This window comes from Oryza sativa, chromosome 3 (genome assembly GCF_034140825.1).
Source record: "Oryza sativa Japonica Group chromosome 3, ASM3414082v1".
NCBI classification, from domain to species: Eukaryota; Viridiplantae; Streptophyta; class Magnoliopsida; order Poales; family Poaceae; genus Oryza; species Oryza sativa.
Genome location: NC_089037.1, coordinates 18,065,890 through 18,085,864, shown reverse-complemented (window position 1 = coordinate 18,085,864; position 19,975 = coordinate 18,065,890). Strand labels below are relative to the sequence as shown.

General features: G+C 43.7%; 3 protein-coding genes across 8 annotated transcripts; 2 read left to right on the top strand and 1 right to left on the bottom strand.

Moving 5' to 3' along the window:
• The first annotated feature begins 4,752 nt into the window (after nucleotides 1-4,752).
• On the top strand, nucleotides 4,753-6,422 carry LOC4333144 (acyl-[acyl-carrier-protein] desaturase 4, chloroplastic-like). 2 transcript variants are annotated; one of them, XM_066308152.1, is made up of 2 exons: nucleotides 4,753-4,891; nucleotides 5,000-6,342. In XM_066308152.1, exons 1-2 carry the CDS (start codon nucleotides 4,773-4,775, stop codon nucleotides 6,108-6,110), a joined length of 1,230 nt encoding a protein of 409 aa, XP_066164249.1. In that variant the 5' UTR covers nucleotides 4,753-4,772; the 3' UTR covers nucleotides 6,111-6,342. The 2 variants fall into 2 exon arrangements, with proteins under 2 accessions (XP_066164249.1, NP_001404616.1); NM_001417687.1 differs by having other exon boundaries at nucleotides 4,755-4,918; nucleotides 5,000-6,422.
• A 1,087-nt stretch (nucleotides 6,423-7,509) lies between these two features.
• Nucleotides 7,510-13,612, top strand: LOC4333143 (uncharacterized). Of its 5 annotated transcripts, none has more exons than XM_026024212.2 (8): nucleotides 7,510-7,814; nucleotides 8,128-8,310; nucleotides 9,181-9,527; nucleotides 10,599-10,800; nucleotides 12,200-12,342; nucleotides 12,436-12,585; nucleotides 12,674-12,733; nucleotides 13,109-13,612. In XM_026024212.2, exons 4-8 carry the CDS (start codon nucleotides 10,641-10,643, stop codon nucleotides 13,283-13,285), a joined length of 690 nt encoding a protein of 229 aa, XP_025879997.1. In that variant the 5' UTR covers nucleotides 7,510-7,814; nucleotides 8,128-8,310; nucleotides 9,181-9,527; nucleotides 10,599-10,640; the 3' UTR covers nucleotides 13,286-13,612. The 5 variants fall into 5 exon arrangements, with proteins under 5 accessions (XP_025879997.1, XP_066164787.1, XP_015632853.1 ...); XM_066308690.1 differs by having other exon boundaries at nucleotides 8,128-8,461; XM_015777367.2 differs by having other exon boundaries at nucleotides 8,128-8,461; nucleotides 9,055-9,527.
• A 2,578-nt stretch (nucleotides 13,613-16,190) lies between these two features.
• Nucleotides 16,191-18,461, bottom strand: LOC4333142 (F-box protein At5g39250). Its single transcript, XM_015772926.3, has 2 exons — nucleotides 18,232-18,461; nucleotides 16,191-17,158 (listed from the first exon to the last, which is right to left on the bottom strand). Exon 2 carries the CDS (start codon nucleotides 17,079-17,081, stop codon nucleotides 16,329-16,331), a length of 753 nt encoding a protein of 250 aa, XP_015628412.1. The 5' UTR covers nucleotides 17,082-17,158; nucleotides 18,232-18,461; the 3' UTR covers nucleotides 16,191-16,328.
• Nucleotides 18,462-19,975: the final 1,514 nt, after the last annotated feature.

The following is a 19,975-nucleotide window of genomic DNA, read 5'->3' as shown; positions in this document are numbered from 1 at the left end:
CAAAACATGCTATAAGACTACTAAAACAGGAAACAAAACCATTTTTAATGGATTCTATACATTTTTCTTGATTTACTGAGACTTGAATGGACTTAATTGGAGCTCGGATGAATTAGTTATGATTTTTAGAAGATTATCTGTGTTTTTACTAATAAAGAAAAAGCCTTAATCAATTTATTGCGCAATAATTCATCCCAGGGCTGACGTCAGCACAAGGAGGGGTGGCGCCGACACGCGGGACCCGCGGGTCAGTGACTCAAGGAGAGAGAGGGGCGGCTGGCAAGCGGGCCCCACCGAGCGGCGGCTCATGGGGAGGAGGAGACGTCCGGTCGGCTCGGCTCGGCCTCAAACCGGCCGACCGGTTATGGTGAGGGCGGTGGCGCGCATGCACGGTCGCCGGCGACGGCAACCGGAGGCGCGGGAAGCGGCGGCGGATGACGGCGGCGCAAAGGCGGCGGCACACAGCTGAAGCGGCGGCTCGGCCCGGCACGGCGCTAGGAGGGAGAGGAAGGGGAAAAGAGGGGGAGGGGCGCCTCACCGCGAGTTGGCCGGCGGGGGGGGGGGGAAGACGACGGCGAACGGCGACGGCGAGCGACCGGGGAACGGCGACAATAGGCGGACGAGCTCCGAGACCTCCTAGGGAACAAGATGGGAGGGATTAGAGGGAGAGGGGTGGTTAACGGCGAGCGGATTCGCCGGTCGAAGGCGGCGGCCATGGGGGTACTCACCGGCGCGCGAGGAGAAGCAAGCTCCGGCGGCGGGATTGACCGGGGAAACGGCGGACGGGGTGGCGCACAAGCTTGCGAACCCGGCGGCGTCGACGGTGCGGTGCGGCGACGGCTCTAGCGGTGGCGGAGTGCGGCCGGAGCTTGGCGGCGAGCGGCGGATGGCGGGATGAGAGGCGCGGGAGCGATGGAGAGCTCGGGAGGGCTCGGCCGAGAAAGGAAAAAGAGAGAGGAAGGTGCGGGCGTGCTTAAATAGGAGGGGGGGCGGCGAGTCGTGGCCGGGAACGACGCAATTTCGCCGGAGTAGTGGAGGAGGTGGAGGAGGAGAGAGAGAGAGAGGCGGGATTCAAATTTGAATCCCGGCCATCTCGCAGGCGCGGGGGTGAGCGGGAGTGGGGCGTGGGCGCGGGGAGGGCGGGGCGCGCGGGAGAGTTGGCGACGTGGCCCGGGGCGGCAGGGAGCGCGGGGCGGTAGGGAGGAGGGAGGCCGCCCCTCCGGCTGGAGGTTGGGGAAGGTGCTGACAGGTGGGCCCCACCTGTCAGCACCCGAGGGAGAAAGGGGGAGGCGACCTGGACTTCGGGAGGGGGCGGGAGAGATGGGCCGGCGGCCCAAAGGAGGAAAAGAGGGGGAAAAAGGAAAGATAAAAAGGAAAAAGGATTTTCCCAGGGATTTAATATTGCACTTTGCTTATTTTAATTGGTTAAAATTATTTCCAAGGCTCTGAAAATTCCACTAAAAATCCTGTTAGCATATTTTGACATGTAGAATCCAAGAAAAATTCCACATGCCGATTCCGATGATTATTTGCATTTATTAATTAAGGATTCAACTCTAGGTTAAATTAAACAATTTCTTCGGACGATTTATTTTATGAATTTAGAGCAAGGGAGGGGAACTTCAGGGCGTGACACCAATGGAAGTTTGCGATGCGAGAGATTGCTACGTACTGGTTCAAGAACCATGGAAGTTGCGGTGCGAGAGATTGCTACGTACTGGTTTGAGGACCAGGGAGCGAGTAGAATTATCTCTCGAACACCAATAGAAGTTTGCGGTGCGAGAGATTGCTACGTACTGGTTCGAGAACCAGCGAACGTGTAGAGTTATCTCTCGAACACCAATGGAGGTTGCGGTGCGAGAGATTGCTACGTACTGGTTCGAGAACCAGCGAACGTGTAGAGTTATCTCTCGAACACATGGAGGTTGCAGTGCGAGAGATTGCTATGTACTGGCTCGAGGACCAGTGAACGTGTAGAGTTATCTCTCGAACACCAATGGAGGTGCTAGAGTTGGTTTATTACATGTGCGTCTCATGTGGCCAGCATGACTCACACACCCAACTTGTAGCATATCCGGATGTCCGTTCGCATGCATGTCGGGTGATCAAGCCGACAGCGCTTGCGAGGAATTATCTGTTAACAACCTTTTCTCGAGTAGTCCAGCCATGGCGGGTGCTATGAGATAGGTCGTCGGTCTTCGTTGGTGGGTTGGGCGTGACGACTCTGCATTTGTCGAGATCGTTCTCGATAATGCGGTGTACTTGACCACAACCTAGTCGAGTGCTCAATTGTTCCTGAAAAATATTTTCTAGAAGACAAGACATATAGCAGATAATATCGAGTATGTACTCAGAAAACTGCATGGATCTTCTAGTATTATCAGGATGTAACGAGCAGATGTAAATATTAGGCATTATGTAAACCGTAAACAAGCATGATTCATACAAAAGAGAATAGAGCGAGCCCCAGTATTAGACCGTTGTCGGCCTAACACCGGAAACACTCGCATAATAAATATTGTATAAAAAACATGCTCTAGGTAAACATAATAAATTATAGATCTGACAATGCTGTATGATCTGAATAGGTACGATAAATTGCATATAAAATATTGCGTACCTTTGTAGATACATGCTAGATGTATCTACGAAATTAGTAGATTCAATCTACTAAATACCTTTGCCTTCTTGGTGAGGAACAACAACTCCTTAATATGCTTTTTCGTGCATGGTACTGTCCCCCGTGCACGTACCATGTAATCTGGTCATTTAATTGACCTGTTTGTCTTTAGCCCCGAATCAGATTGCTGCCTAGAGATTGGATAGTAGTGCAGACGTGGAAACTCCCCGAGTCCGACTAGCATTTACACCAATAAGCAGATCAATCCGACGCTTTGATTTCCGCTCCACGACGCGCTTGTTTTGTTGGTGGAGATCGATGCCGTGTTCGGCTTGGACGCGGTTAATCGAGCCCTCCACCAGTTGATGTGGCGCGTGTATTGGTACTGATCAATCTCGAAGGTTGTCTGCACTGTTGATTGACAACCTCAAAATTGATGTGATCCACGGCATTGACGTGTTGAAGCTTGAGCGATCTTGATAAATCGAATTTGTTGACGACGATGGTTCCGATCTTGTCGGGATACGTATTCTGGTAGGTTCAGATCACCCAACAGCGAAGTTGTCGAGTAGCTTGTTGTCGGAGAATTCATCTCTTAAACCCATCTTGTCAAAATCCTGAAGCACCAAAATCCCTCTACCTGGCGTGCCACTGTCGACGTTTGATGTCTCGACTACGGTATTTGCATGTCATGGGGATCGTTGGTACTAGGATATACGCGAGACTGACGTAAAAGAGATGGAGACAGAGATTTTTATACAGGTTCGGGCCCCTGAATTGTCATATAATAACCCTATATCCTGTTGGCCGAAGCCGGTATTGCTCTTATTCATGATAATCACACCATTACAATATTTGGGGTAGCCAATCTAACTATTGTCGACATGGCAGTCTGACGATCTGACTCGTAGTCGACAACAGGGTAGCCTTCCTCCTCGAACCTGTGCCTAGCGAGATCAGAGATAGCGCTTTCGTCTCTCCTGACAGTATCCTGAGACACCGTAGGGGACTAGTCGTGCCTATCTCTGAAGTCGATATCCGGCGTCTTGTCTTGGCGTATGTTGGCTTGTATTGGCTTGTGGCTTTGTGGCGTCTATGTTGCCTGTATATTGTGGTGGGTGTGTATTGTCCGTGTCTTCTATGGTGGGTGTTGATTGTGTCCCATTTCCTTCTAGGGGACCTTGTATTTATACCCATAGGTGTCCCCTTGTCCAAGTAGAACTAGGGAAACCAATATGGATACAATCCGATTAGTCCTTTGTCGTTTCCATATAGAACTCTGGTTGTCTTTCTTTATCCGGAACTCCTCCTATATCCGCAGGTTATTTTCGTACAGGACATGTTATGTGGTGGGTCCTGCCGAGATTTAGTCAACTACTATTAGGTATGTGGTATCCATAACCCTGACACATACCATGATTTTTCTGTCTATCAATAACTGCCTCGGTGAACTTGAAGAAGTAGGTTGTTATTGCAGCAATAAAGAGACAAACTAGTATTTATTTATGATATCCCTTGGTTAAGTAGTCATGGGTTATAATAGGAACCCCTAATTCCCTCGTAAATACAGCTAAGTTTATTATAACAAGAGCTTTAATAATATTAAAATTGTAGCCTTTTTTGGATTTGTACGAAATAATTAGCCTTAAAAACATTTAATGTTGGTTAGCTCAAAATATTTGGAAATGGAGTGAGTATATGTTACTGACTTCAAAAATTTTTCAAACGGTATTCATGTCGTTTTCGTGAGTGGACTGAAACAGCAGTCTAGGCACCCTGTCACATTGAACATTTGAACACCTGCATGAAGTATTAAATATAGACTAAAAAATAACTAATTATACATATTACGACTAATTTGCGAGACGAATCTTTTAAGCATAATTGCTCCATGATTTGACAATATGGTGCTACAGTAAATATGTGCTAATGACGGATTAATTAGGCTTAATAAATTCGTCTCACGTTTACTGACGGATTCTGTAATTGGTTTTTTTATTAAATGCCCAAACACCCCATACAACACTCTATATAATACCCAATGCGACGTGCCAAAACTTTAGACACCTGGATCTAAACACCACTCTGTTCCTTCTCCTCTATAAATGGCACCGGGGTGGTTTGTCGGCACCAAAGGCAGAAAAGAAAGCCAATGGCGTCTTCAGGCCTCGCAGTTGCAGCAACAGCCTCGTCAGCCTGGCTCTGCTGCCCCAATCATCACATCCATACCAGCAGCAGCAGATCTCGCAAGCATCTTCTTCTCCATGGCCTGTACGGGTCTGCACCTGCACGTACTAGGTATAGTAGCTGCAACTTTATTCACAATGTGATGTCACGTTATTATATATGTTTCGTCGTCAATGGCGGCGAACCTTGCAGGGGACGACGGCCGCCGGTGTGGACTGCGGCGGCGGCCACCGCAGCAGCGCCGGCGGACACGGCGGCGTCGGCGCGGCGGGAGCAGGTGGAGATCGCCCGGTCGCTGAACGCGTGGGTGGAGGAGAACATGCTCCCGCTGCTCACCCCCGTCGACTCCGCGTGGCAGCCGCACGACTTCCTTCCCTGCTCGGCCGCGGGCGGCGGCGAGGCGCTGGCGGCGTTCACGGAGGGCGTGGCCGAGCTGCGCGCGGGCGCCGCCGGCGTGCCGGACGAGGTGCTGGTCTGCCTCGTGGGGAACATGGTGACGGAGGAGGCGCTCCCGACGTACCAGAGCATGGGCAACCGCGCCGAGGGCCTCGCCGACGGCACCGGCGTGAGCCCCCTCCCCTGGGCGCGCTGGCTCCGCGGCTGGACCGCCGAGGAGAACCGCCACGGCGACCTCCTCAACCGCTACCTCTACCTCTCCGGCCGCGTCGACATGCGCCAGGTCGAGGCCACCGTGCACCGCCTCCTCCGCAACGGCATGGAGATGCTGGCGCCGGCGAGCCCGTACCACGGCCTGATCTACGGCGCGTTCCAGGAGCGCGCCACCTTCATCTCCCACGGCCACACGGCGAGGCTCGCGGGGCAGCACGGCGACCGGGCGCTCGCCAAGATCTGCGGCGTGATCGCCGCCGACGAGAGGCGGCACGAGGCGGGCTACACGATGGCGTCCGGCAGGCTGTTCGAGCTCGACCCGGACGGCATGGCGCGCGCGCTGGCGGACGTCATGCGCGGGAAGGTGACCATGCCGGGGCAGCTCATGTCGGACGGCCGCGACGGCGACGGCGAGCACAGCCTGTTCGCCCGGTTCTCCGCCGTGGCGGAGCGCGCCGGCGTGTACACGGCGAGGGACTACGGCGACCTCGTCGAGCACTTCGTGCGGAGGTGGCGGGTGGCGGAGCTCGCGGCGGGGCTCTCCGGCGAGGGCCGACGCGCGCAGGAGTACCTGTGCGGGTTGGCGCCCAAGATCCGGAGGATGGAGGAGCTGGCCCACCGGAGGGCGGCCCGCATCGAGCCCGCCATGGCCCGTTTCAGCTGGATCTTCGATAGGCCCGTCATGCTGGGCTGATCAACCCGGGGCTTCTGTTATGGTTTTATGGGCCCGTTTACTGGGCTCTGCTTGCTCAAATTATAATAAGCTACATCGTGTGCTAAAATAATTTATCTTTGTTATTAAGGATTCGTGTGAGAAAGCTATTTTGTTTTCTGTAGCAAGTTTAGGAATGTAATGTAATGTAATGAAGCGGCAGGACGACTGCCATTTGATTAAGAAAAGACTCGCGCTTGTTTGTAGCCCAAAACATGTGTGTAAATTACGGCATATCACTGCTGAACTTAAATTCGTGCTTGGATATGCCCGTACCACACTAAATTTACACCGAAATATGTTTCAACGAAGTACCTTTCTTTGCATGGTTAAACATAATGTACTCTGCCGCCTATTAATGAGCTTGATTCATGGTCGAAAACACATGTTACCTATGTATTTTTATCACTCAATGGCTCAAATGATTGAGAAAACTTTTTTGGGTATATGTTATAGTTCCTTCTTTCATATGTTTGTCAGAGTTTCTCATGTTGTATATGCGTGTGATCTGCTGCTGTTATCTTTGACAAGGGAAAGGTTTTAGCATTTACCCAAATGGGAATTTCACTTGTATATATATTATCGTATGAACCAAAAAAAAAAGATAAATGGTATTCCCGTTGAGCCAAAAATTAGAAGGATAATTTGTTTGCAAGGGTCAGGGCGGAGCTAAGAACCCGGTTTCAAAAAAAATTTTACCTATAGTTTATCTATTTTCACCATATATATATACCTTGTCAGTTTAAACTTAAGCACCCGTATCAAGCTAAATTTTATTCAAACCAGAGTAAAGCAAGCGAGTGGAACCCCCTTCATTTTGTTCTAGCTCCGCTCCTGGCAAGGGTATAAAGGAAATATCATACTCGGATACTCGCAGGCAGACCCTCGAGGAAAAAGCATAGATTATATCAATTTGATGCCCTTCCTTTTCTCGGACAAATCCTTTTCAAGGTTAGATGGAATCTTCTTTTATTTATCGGGTTTGCTTCAACCTATATTTGTGAGAGGTCCCTGTTGAGTTTGCGGTTCAATGGTATCTTCTATAGTCAACCTCGCCCTCACCGTCATCACCGTCAGCTTCATCGTCTTGGTCATCGGATTGGAAGAATAAGTGAAGCACTATCGCCTAGGGATGGCAATTTCCCCCGCGGGGGACCCTGCCGCTACGGAGGTGGGGGTGGGTGGATTTTCTGACCCAAGGAGTCGGGGCCGGGGCCTGCAATTGGGCGGGGGAGGTAATTCACCCGCGGGGCTTCGAGGGGTGCATATTAGACTTTTAAATGTAGTGCCAACCCTGAACACCAGCACAAAATGTCATATGGCCCATTAGGCCCAGGAAAACCCTAACCCTACCCACCGCATCGCTCCTCTCCTCACTCCCAGCCGCCGGCGCCAATGCCCCTAGCGGCTAGCCGCTAGCTCAACACGGCAACAGCGTTGTACGCGTGCGCCCCTCCCCAGCAGGCGGCAGCGGCACTGCGGCAGCACGTCCCTCCTCTCCGGTCGCCCTCTCCACCGTCCTGTCCCCTCCTTTCCCCTCTCTTCCGGCGGTGCAGAGGCGCGGCGGGACAGCGCCCGCGGCGGCGCGGCGGCGGCGCAGCGTCGCAGAGGCGTGGCGGCGGCGCACCGGCACAGCACACAAGCTGAGAGCGTCTCTGAGACGCACGTCGAGAGAAACTCTGAGAGGTATTTCTTGGTCTATATCTCTGTGTTCTTTCATCCCTAATTTCCGATCTGATGCCATCCCTAATTAGAACATGATTTAGGGCGAATTGTTGTGGATCAGTGGTTGAACTTGTGGTGAATTGTTTTGGATCAGTGATTGAACACTTGAACTTGAATGATTGATGTGTCAATATTTGAGGAATGATGGATCATGAAAATATTTCTGTTTTTGCTGAATTTTGATAATGTTATTCAGTATTCAAGTGAAGTATTCATGCTATTTTTGGGCTGAATCGATGGAGTTGCTACTCACTGTGGTTGCGGGGCTCCGCAGGGGTCGGGGCGGGGGATGATTTCCACCCGTATGTCCACTCGGGGCCGGGGGCGGGTGGAGAGTTTGGGGGTCGGGGGCGGGGCCGTTCCAGCCCAACCCGTCCCTAACCCGCCCCGTTGCCATCCCTACTGTCGCCACCGTCGGCTTCATTGTCTTGCTCATCGGATTGGAAGAATAAGTGAAGTAGGGACTTGGTTACTTTTTGGTGTCCTTTTGGAGTCCTTATTTTCAGGATCACTGTGTAACTTATTTTGGAGAGGTTTTTCTGTAAATCGTGTTGTACGTCTATCTGCCTGTTCTATCGTAGCCTACCAAATCTAACTTTCTTTGAGAGGTATGGTGTTCACTCATGTGCGTTGTACATAACCTCCTATATATATTTAAGAGTAAAATGCATCAGCGGTACACGAACTTGTCAGGTGGGTGCAATCTAATACATGAACTTGTAAAATGCTTGTTTTGGTGCATGAACTTATTTGGTACGTGCAAGCTAAGGCTAAAATGGCATGACTAGACTGAATTTTCTATGTTGAACATTATAAATTATAAATTAATAGATGACGTGCGTGCACATAGTAGAAAAAGTTATATTTGCAAACTTAGTTTTCACTTTATCTTTCTTTGTGTCTATCCTTGCATTACTACTTGTATTATTTTTGTTATGCGATCATTACGCCTTATTATATTATGTTTATCTTTCTTAGACACATGTTTACATAGAGTTTAAATCAACAACAAAATTAGTAAGATTAACCTTGCCGTGCGATTTTGACCTTGTTCACACGCACCAAACAAGTTCATGCATCAAAACGAGCGTTTTACAAGTTTATGTACTAGATTGCACCCACCTGACAAGTTCGTGTACCATTGATGCAATTTACTCTATATTTAATAAATGCATAAAGTTTTTTTTTAAAAAAAAAACAGGCCTTAGAAGCTCGAGGAAGATGAAGAGGAGTGATGGCAGAAGGGAACCTGCATGTTTAAAGGCCCATTTAGAGGCCAATCTAATCATTTGGCCCACTAACTCATTTGGTGGGCTGCTGCGTACAGGACACGGGAGTGGGGACGGCTGGCTGCGGGTGTGAGCGTGCGATTGCGGCGGGCGACGGGCGGTACGGCGGCGACGGAGAGTGCGCGAGCTGCGATCCCGCGACTGGCGAGGGGCCGGCCGCCGATCTGCTTCGCTAGCCGGCGAGGAGCCCAGAGCCGCGGGAGGCCGATCTGCTTGGCTAGTTCGCTTCCCGCCTCCTGCTCGCCTGCTGGCTACGCCCTACAGTGAGGGTGGCTCGGCGGCGGAGGGCTGCCGCGTAGTGGCTGAATGTGGCGCACGGCGGTTGAGGTCAAGCACAGCGGCTAACAACGACGCAGGACGGCTGACAGGGGGCGCTAGTGGCAAGGTACTCTTTTTCCCAAACCCTAAAATTTTCCCCACCTTTTGCCTTTAAATCTGCTCTACTCTCTATTCGAATGATTGAATATATTGGTTGATTTGTTGCTACTGTGCGTAGAACAAATAGAAAATATTTAGATCTGAAAACTTCTCCTATGTGTGTGTATGTGGAATTTCATATAGAACTATAGAGTAGTGATGAGGAGAGAATTTGTTCAGAAATATTTTCAGTGGATTGCACAAAGTTCAGAAAATTGATTTAATGAATGTAGCATGTTGTTATAGAATAAAGTACAGTAAAGAACTAATTGGTACTAGCCATATGGTAAATGAGTGTCTGTGTTTAAAGTAGCTACCAGCAAAGAAAACTTGCAACCTTTTCAGTTCAGAAAACCGAAGGATAAAATTGTCCATCTTTGCTTCCTTCACTCTTCAAAGATTTCTAGAGCTGATCAAACTAGCCAAACACTTTCAGCCCACCTCTAGATCCTATAGGAGCAAGCTCCCATTGGAGTTGGAGTTAGGAGCTAAGATCTAGGAGTTGGAGCCCTACCAAACAGGCCCTGATTATGTCATGCTATTCTTTGGTTTATTTCTAGACTTCATTCTCTAAATCTATTTGCAGATCCAACATACTAACGAATATCAATAGACCAATTATGCTCCTGAAAATAGAGATGAAGTGAGGAGGGCATATTTGTTGAATGTTCCAAATAGAGTACCAGTTAGCCACTGAATCATTTTCTGCTTATGGCAATGAAAATTTAGTTAAGCTTGCTCGATTTTATTATAAATATCTTTCAAGTTCAGAGTTGATGCCGCATCTCCCTTCCAATCTACATACCTTACCAATGATAATACATAAAGATAAAAGGTTTTCAAACTACTTGAGACATCTCTAGAATGAACTGCTTGTTACACATGAAATTGTATTTTTCTTCAATTGTTATATAATTCATTCAAACTACTCAAGACATCTCCCAGAATGAACTATTTGTGCTACTGTTTTTTTAAGAGCATGTTGATGCCTATTTTTTATTTGTATGGCACAGTTTTTTTAACGCTGAATATCCAACAGCAAAATCCTGCGTGATATCTTATCTCGTCAGCCCTGACAGAGATGGGGCCGGATGTCTCCATGGCCGTGTGTTGCGCCTTTCCAGTACTTGTGTCTTTGCTTCTTGTCCGCTTCGCATATGTGATGTATCACAGCGGTCACATGCCTTCGAAACTCTCAGCTTCAGCTGCTGGAATGCGGTCTCTCATCGTCCTTGGGTCTGGTGAGTTCATCTTGGAGATTGAATAACCTATGGCCTATGGCCTATTTGTGCAGTAGAATTTCTTCCTCCTGAAATATGTGTTGTAGCCATGAGGACTTATTTGCAATTACATTTGTTATTTTCACATATTCTGCATGCTTAAGATCAGATTCAATGTGTATATATCCATTTCTTTGCTTGTCATTCACTTGAAAGATTAAAAAAACAGAGATTTGGGACATGCGAAATACTTGAATATCTGTGATTTTTTTTATCAATTAGCTTATACACTTCCTTCATTGTAATTCAATAGAGAAATAAATAAAGTGCGTGTGCAATCACATTTGTTATTTCACATGTCCTACACACCTAGGTTAAGAGTCAGTATGTAATGTATATTATCCATTTCCTTGTCATGCAATAGAAAGTTCATAAAATCAGACTGGAGACATGTGAAATACTTGAAGATTTGAGATTGTTTGTCAATTAGCATGTACATTGTATAGGGTATCTATTGACTAACAATGGGAATGTTGTGCTCCTCATGCAATTCTAGTGAAAGCACCATCCAATGTTGTATCAGATGAATCCTTTCCTGAATTAGGCTGTGTTCGGATGGAGGAGATGGGAACCAATCTCCTGTGCACGGAAAATGGAGCGGTCCATTAGCGCGTGATTAATTAAGTATTAGCTTTTTTTTTCAAAAATGGATCAATATGATTTTTTTAAATAACTTTCGTATAGAAACTTTTTGCAAAAAAAAAAAACACTATTTAGTAGTTTGAAAAGCGTGCGCGCGGAATACGAGGGAGAGGAGTTGGGAACCTCTTGTGCCGAACACACCCAGGATAGTTATTACTTGTAGCCTTGACTAGAAATATGCCATGTCCATTTTATTTTCTTCAAATACTGTAAGATTATATTTATTTGCATATTGCATCTGGTTACGTTGCAAGCCAAATGTTCTCCCTCCTCCAATCATTCCCTACAGAAGCAAATGTTCTGGTTCTGCTAATGTGTTAATATTAATACCACATGTCTCTGTATGCTGGATTCATTTTGGCCATATGTGTCTTGCACAGGTTTATGTCCAAACGAGTTATATATTGTAAATAGTGCATAAATGTCTGACAATTTGATCTTCCTTTGCATTGGTTTGGTCTTTTTGGAATATCCCTGTACATGTTCATTGTCTGCCTGTACATGTTCATCGCCTGCTGCTCTATTTTCTCAGCCTGTACTTACATAAGCATAATTTGAAGTATCAATTATCATATCTCTTCCAACATTGCTATTTTAACAAACTCTTGTGCACCGCACTGTTGAGGGAATTAAGTATATACTTTGTGTAACAATTACTACTATCCACAAGAGACTCAGCATTATGGAACACCTATTGATCCTTTAGCTTGTTTTGCAGGAGGACATACTGCAGAAATGATGAATGTTGTAACTACACTTCAGAAGGATAGATTTACTCCAAGGTACTATGTAGCTGCACTTACTGACAACATGAGCCTTCAGAAGGCACAGGTCTATGAGCAGTCATTGGTTCGGGTTGAGGTGAATTTACCATGCTTTGTCAAGTTATGATTTGTTGGAATTTTCCCAAGTAGTTAAAATTTGTACTAATGAATCTAATTGATGCCTTTTCAGGTTGATAAAGAAGAGGGTGTTGAGAATGCACAGTTCGTACAGATATATCGCAGTCGTGAAGTAGGCCAATCTTATATTACTTCCATCGCAACGACATTGCTTGCTACGTCACATGCTATCTGGATAATAATAAGAATAAGACCACAAGTGGTGTGTTTTCTGTTTCAACTTTCAAGGTATTAGTGTCCATAATGTAACATGAACACAGATATATTAATTGCTTGTAGTACGCCTGCAGATTTTTTGCAATGGTCCAGGGACATGCATTCCTCTGTGTGTCTCGGCTTTTCTTCTGAAGGTACCTTCACATCCTAGCTCTTATATTGGCTGGTCAATAGAAGATTTGTACTTTATGCAGTATAAGACTTGTGGTACCTTTTATTACCCCCTCCGTTTCACAATGTAAGATTTTCTAGTATTGCCCACATACATATAGATGTTAATGAATCTAAACACATACATATGTCTAGATTCATTAACATCTAAATGAATATGGGCAATACTAGAAAGTCTTACATTATGAAACAGGGGAAGTATTTGTTATAAAACAGTGTCTAGGGCCATCTTGCCTAAATCCAAACATCCAATCTTCATATTTGATTATTTGTCTCACTTCCAAGTCAGCATAATGCTTTATATCTCTACTGAGTTTTGGATTGTTGTATTTCTGCAGGTGCTTGGTTTGGGATGGTCCTCCATTTTCTACATCGAAAGCATTGCAAGAGTGAAGAAGCTTTCATTAAGCGGTTTACTGTTGTACAAGCTACGAATAGCTGATCAGTTCTTCGTGCAGTGGCCCCAGCTGCAGCAAAAATACCCTCGAGCATGCTATGCCGGCCGTTTAATGTAAAGATTCACGCATAGATGATAATATTGCTTTACAGCAAAATGCTAATGGTTTTATATTGCAGATGTTCTTCTGATTAGATGTGACGTTTGTCAAATATTTTTCTTCCTTTTCAACAGACTGGACTGGTCATTATCTAAAAAAAAACAGACTGGACTGGAGTGATAGATAGATGCCATGAACCGAGGAGATATTGCATCTGTATAGAAGTAATTTTGTGTAACTATACTATGTAACTATACTCATTTTGTACCTCCAGTTCCTTCTATTACTGGTGAAACTAATGAATATATCTTCGTGCATTATGGCCAGGAAAAGGCGGATAGGCTATTCCAATTGTCTGTTGGTTCTGGGCCAAACTTTTGTTTTAGTTTTTTTTTTTGGGGATTTTTGCCGTGTGATATTCTGTGGGCCATATATAGTTTTCTATATTTCTGTTTTTTCCCCATTGAATGTGCCTCTCCGAGTTCTCATTTATCTATACAAATATACCTACACAAGTTGCAAGAACAAACGCAGACACACACTCACCCCTGAATTTCTAAAAAAAAAGAAGTCGCAAGAGAATATAAATTCGTATACTCAAATTTAAAGTTAAATTTCATATTTGAATTTAAAATTATTCTGGCCAGTACAGTAAATACCGCTTGGCATCCCAAGACCTGTACCGTCCGGTATGTTGATTGTGATCCCTAGACCTGTTGACAAAGGAGTTGCTTTGTTTGAATTATTATTCTCAGCAAATGTGATCAACTGATAGAAAAGGTATTACGGTTGTTAAGGCCTCCTTTTGATTCAAAGGAAATTCATAGGAATTTTAGAGGATTTCATTCCTATAGGAATTTTTCCCACGAAGCTCTTTGAATCAAAGGAATGAATCCTATGGAATTCTATGAAATTCCTATAGAATGTATCTTTCCATATAAGTTTTGAAGGAATTTTAATAAGAGGTAGAACCTCATGGAAGAAATCCTTTGAGTCTTTATCTCTCTTCAAATTCCTGTGTTTTTCCTTTAGTCCAATCAAACGGTCATTCCTATGTCATTCCTATTCCTCCGTTTTTTCATTCCTGTGATTCAAAGGGGCCCTAAGTATCGATTGTTTGATCATCACTTGCCTCAACAAATAAAGGGAGAACTAATATTTCTTACACAAATTAGTTATAAATAATATAGTTTCACTTGTCTTAAAGAATTACTATGGATCTCACTCATCTTAGCTATAATGTATTTGTGAAAATCTACTAAAATCTTATATCTCATGTATCTCTAAAGATTACGATTCTCCATGTCTATATTTTGATTTTAAACCCCTATTCTTGCTCCATAGGATCCAAACTTTTTGAAAAATGGTATTTCTATAAAAGTGTGTTTGAAACGGATTGGGATCACCTGCAGTAGGAATAGCGACTGCAAGTTAAACTACTGCATGTGATTACAGCCGTTCATTTTGGTGATGAATGGACCAGATCTTCAGCTACAGTACTGACGCAAAAATACTGAATATTTCTTGCCACAGTGTTCTACAGTATCCGGGTGCATGTGAACCGTTAGATTCGGATCTAACAGGTGGCAGTGGACTGCATAAGTTGCAGTGATAGTACCAACTGCACCTGATACAAATCCGTTTGAAACCACTTATTAATCATTACAAACAGAACCAAAGTGTTTCGAAAAGATTTTGAAATTCATTTGTCAACTCCTCCTATAGACTAGTACGAATTTGTGATATTTCGGGTTAAAAATGACCTATAGCATATATGTTTTGGGAACGGATTGTTAAAAATTAAAATTTGATAGAAATGATGCTTGGCATGTTGACACACCGGAGAATCCTTCTTGTGTAGTGGAAAGGATTATGTTCCAATTGGAAGAATGGGCGAACTTGAATGAAAAGAAGGCATCTAAGGTCCAGCAACCGACACAACAATGGTAGAAACCTCCAATGGGGTGGTTGAAAGTAAAGACCGATGTAGCTTTCAGGACGAAAATTTTTAGGGTGCTACTGGAGCTGTTGTAAGGGATGACATAGGTGAGTTTTTAGTACCAACTTCTCACTTATGTCCTTCAGTTTGTAATGCCACAATGTCAGAAATATTGGCTTGTCGAAGAGCAGTGCAGTTGGTGAGTGAACTAGAGGCTCCAATGGTAGTCCAACAAATACTAGTTGATGTGATCTTTACTCGTTCGCTTTATAGGACGATGATTCAAGATTTGAAAATCTTGCTGAGCTCTTTCCAGGAGTTTAGGGTCGTTTGGATTCGTATGTCAGCGAATAGGGTAGCTCATGTTTTACCAAACGATTGCTTTTATAGCGAATGCATTTTGACCTGGTTCTTTAGTTCTCCGGAGCTCCTAAGGTATACTATTTGCTTGCGGACTCTCGGAGTTCCTAAGATTTGCTAATGGACTGTAATCAAACCATGGTAACTGAATAAAGAGCTACTGACCTTCCCCTAAAAAAAAACTAGCAAATATCATAGAAAATTATAGAAAAAATTGTACATATGATTTCAGTAGTATTACACCTACGTGTGAAATTTTATCTTCAAATTCATTATATTTTAGCCTAAAAAAAGATAATTTTTACTCTTAATACCATGTGATTTTTTCAATTTTTTGTTACAGTTAAAATATAATGAATTTGAATATGAGACTTTACATATATGTATAATTCTAGGAGTACATGTCCAACTTTTCTAGAATTTTCCTTGGCATTTGCAGATATGTTCCTACATGTATATTCTATAAGCAACAGTGTCAGAGGATTAAAAACTCTCTCAAAGCTTTTGAACCGTCAGAATTCTTTCCTTCGACAGTGTCAAATTTATTATCCTGATATGCCAAGCACATCGGCTAATGCAAGAAGAGGTCTGCTTCACCAAACTGATAACAATCATACATTGGAGTGGCGTGAACCATTTTTATTCCAAATTTCCAACAGTACATATGGTTCAGTAGTACACATGCTTCAACTGGATAACAAGAATTAACCATGAACATTCTTTACATGCGTCAAATCACAACAGAAAAAACGATTAAAGCTTCTATTTCCAATCAAGCATGTCTAAGAGCCAAAGAATTTCAGTCTCCGACCTTGCTGCATCACAAAAGTCTAGCTCTATACCAAATACTTCGATGACGTTTGTTCCTTTGTACAGGAAAAGCAAAGACATCCATGCTCGGATGTCTGATATAAAAGGGTATCTTGGTGAAAACTGGAGATATTCATATGCCAATGCCCGTGCTGCGTTGCTGTCGATGTAATCAAAAGTTGACTTATTAATGACGCAAGCCATCTTCTTTGTATCCTTTCGGTGGGCAAGAACAGACACAGTGATGGATGGCCCCATAGTTATTTCCAGCTTGGGTTCAACCTCCATCATCAGAATGCAGTCAGGAGCAGTCAAATGTGCTACAAGTACATCCGGAATGCCACAAGGTGTATTCTGCAGACCTCCTCGAAGGATGCAGCCTGAAACAGCTTGAGAGAAGATGAGTGATCCGTCAAGCCACATGTCAATGTAAAACACAAGATCCTCGAATGTGAGCTTTGGTACAGGAAGGTGCTGTGGCGTCCGTGGTTTGGAGAAGGTTAAATAGAGCTTCTGGTAGTTTGCATCTGAAGGAGGTTGCTTGCAAATGGAAGGCCACTTCCTCGCACATATGCATTTCCAGAAGTAGTCATCCTTTGCAATTTCTCGCCATTGACGACATACAAGCATGCAAAAGACTAGGTCTTGACCATCCAGTAGAGGGAAAACTGCTTTAAGAACTTCATCGGACAGCCCATTCTCCATTCTTACTCAAAACTTCAGGATATCAAATGGCCCAGCCTCCAGGCTTCTGAACAGCCAAATGACAGAACCAGCTGTGCCTATCAAATATTAGAAGATGATGAAAAATATTAATTCATAAACACTGGAATAAAGCTGAAAAACTGTTCACATATTCAGTTTCACTGTAAATTAAATTGTATATAATGGAAAAAAATATGAGGAAAAGTGTAAAAGACTGTGCAGAACATGAATTGATTACCGCTAAATATGAACAGTAAATCCAAGATATGTTCACATTCAGCAGCAGTACTCTTATATAGGACCACAATGAGGCCAGGGGTCAACGACAATAGCAAGATATGGAAGACAAGAGAATGCAACTGATGAAAAGGGTAGACTTGTACCAAGCTTAACAAAATAATGTTGTAAATATGGCAACCATATACTAAAAAGCTGGGCAACGCCAGACCCATCAGGCCATCACTACAACTAGATGATATGAGAAGACTGATTTGGACGCAGTACCATATTAAACATTTACTACAATGCGTTAGCTTAAAGGGTAGAACTTCAACATCATGGAAAAAGATGGTCCTAGTTTATGCTGTTGAGCAATCATTACCAGAGAGAAGCATTCAGTCATATCCCTAAATTTCAGATAAGTTCAACCTCATCCCAAAAAAAAAATCTCTCTCTTTTTTTTTACCAGGTGTAGTTAATATAGGAGTATTACTTAGCACAAGAACAAATTTACTGAGACGCAAACACCCAATTATTCATTGTATCGTGCCCCTGCTAAACATTGGGGGGAGAATTGCACTCGTTCATTTATCATCAATATCCATTCAACAACCGCAAGGATTTCAGTTCATTTATCATCAATATGAAAATAGATCAGGGAAAGTACAACAAAGCGTATCATCCTCTCTTGATTTTCTGCAACTAAAAGAAAACTTTTTTTTTGCCGATCTCGTTAAATTGTACTACATACAAGTAAGAATATAAAGTGCCCAAAACGCCCCCAAATTCTTTTTCAGCAAAATTTGGGGGGAAATGCGGAAGAAACTGGTTGGAGAGGGGGGCAAGATAAACCATCAAATCCCCAATCGCCGGCTCATGAGGTGGAATTGAGGAGGGGGAGAGAGCTACGTAGACAAGAACATAATACTACCTTTCAATTCGACTCGAACCGGGCAGGACAGGAGGGAGGAGGCCACCGACCACCGTCGATCTCCCAAACCTGCCGCGCGCGCGCGGGGGGCGGGAGAGGGGGGAGAACCGTCCTCTCGCCGAGGAGTCTCTAGGCCAGCTTCGATGACGCGCGCGCGCGAGGAAGCGAAGCGCGGGGGGAGGAGGAGGAGGGCGGCCGTGCGTGCGCAGATCAGGAACACGGAGGAGGATGAGGAGAGAGGGAGAGAAGACGGGGAGAGTAGAGGTGTCCGGACTCCGGAGGAGAGAGAGATGGGAGGGAGGGGGTGAGGGGCATTTTGGTCCTCTCCATGAAAAAAACTCTTGTTTTAAAAAAATCAAAGCCATATTAAGCAAAAGAAGGAAAAAAAAAAAGGAAATTAGTACCCATTCGAACGGAATGATACCTAAAAGATATCATCTGATATATGTTCTCTATAGACCAATAATATGAGACCATTAACATAGTTAAAGCTAAGCTGCTTGAAGTCTAGGCAAAAGGGGTACTCTTTCTACAACTATATTAGTATTAATGTACCAAATGGTTTAAATAGGAAATAGCTAATGGATAAATTTTATCTGATATAGAACACATATCGATAAAATGGTTTGGACTATTTACTACAAGGGCACCCTCTCTTTTTTATCCAATGCAAATCGACGACCTATGTATAAAAAAAATGAAAGTTTTTAGATTTGAAGAAAAAGTAGGATATATCCATTTTCATTTTCATTTTTCTATTTAGTTTTTCTTAATGAAATTGAAAATTTTAACTAAAGGGAAAATACAAATAAAAAAATAACTTTGTTGCCCATGATAGATTTTTATCCTCTTAATATTTATCTAGTATTATATGGGTTGCGGTATATTGAAATGTAAACATAAAAGAGAGGGTAGAGGATAGGCTCATTACATAAAAAAAATGGAAGTAGCCATAGCAAAAAAAGAAAAAGAAAAAAAGGGAGCGTGAGAGCCAAATGAATTGAAAGATTCATGTTTGGTTCAGGAAGAGATCTATATCAGACGATATCTCTGAGGTATCATCCCGTACGAACAGGATACCGTCGAGGTATCAGGTGACACCTCTAAGGTTTCATCCTGTCCGAATGGAGTCTGGTAGCATTCCTAAAAAAATGCTATACCCTTCATTAATAAAAAAAAATGAGGAGGAGGTAGTACAAAGGTCATGTTTGGCATAACTCCATAGCTTCAAATTTCAGATCTACTATAGATTTAAAGTTTATGTGTTAAATATAGTGGTTTAAAATTTTCAATATCAAATAAAATAAGAATAAAATGATTTATCTAATGTTATCAGCATAATCACATATCCAGATCCATTGATTTATGAAGTTCAAAATACCCAACTCTAAGATATTCTAATCTCGAGCTGTGCCAAACAAGATCTAGATGGCTAAACTAAGAAGAAAAAGATAAAGTGATAATAAGAGGTATAATGGACCCCACAACTAAAAATACAAAACCAAAAACTAAAATACATTCTTTTTTGAGACAGAGGGATACTTTATTTTTATTGAGGTATAATTAATTAAAACTTCATTTATGTGGTTTTTACTTGTCTTCTAGGATATATCAATACGTTCTAAAGTACATATTTGGTCATTATGCTTTCTAATTGCACATTTCAAAAATATTCAAATCTAGTAATGGTGTTTTTCACATAATATATATCAATATATTTTCCATATTTTAGAGATTTATGGTA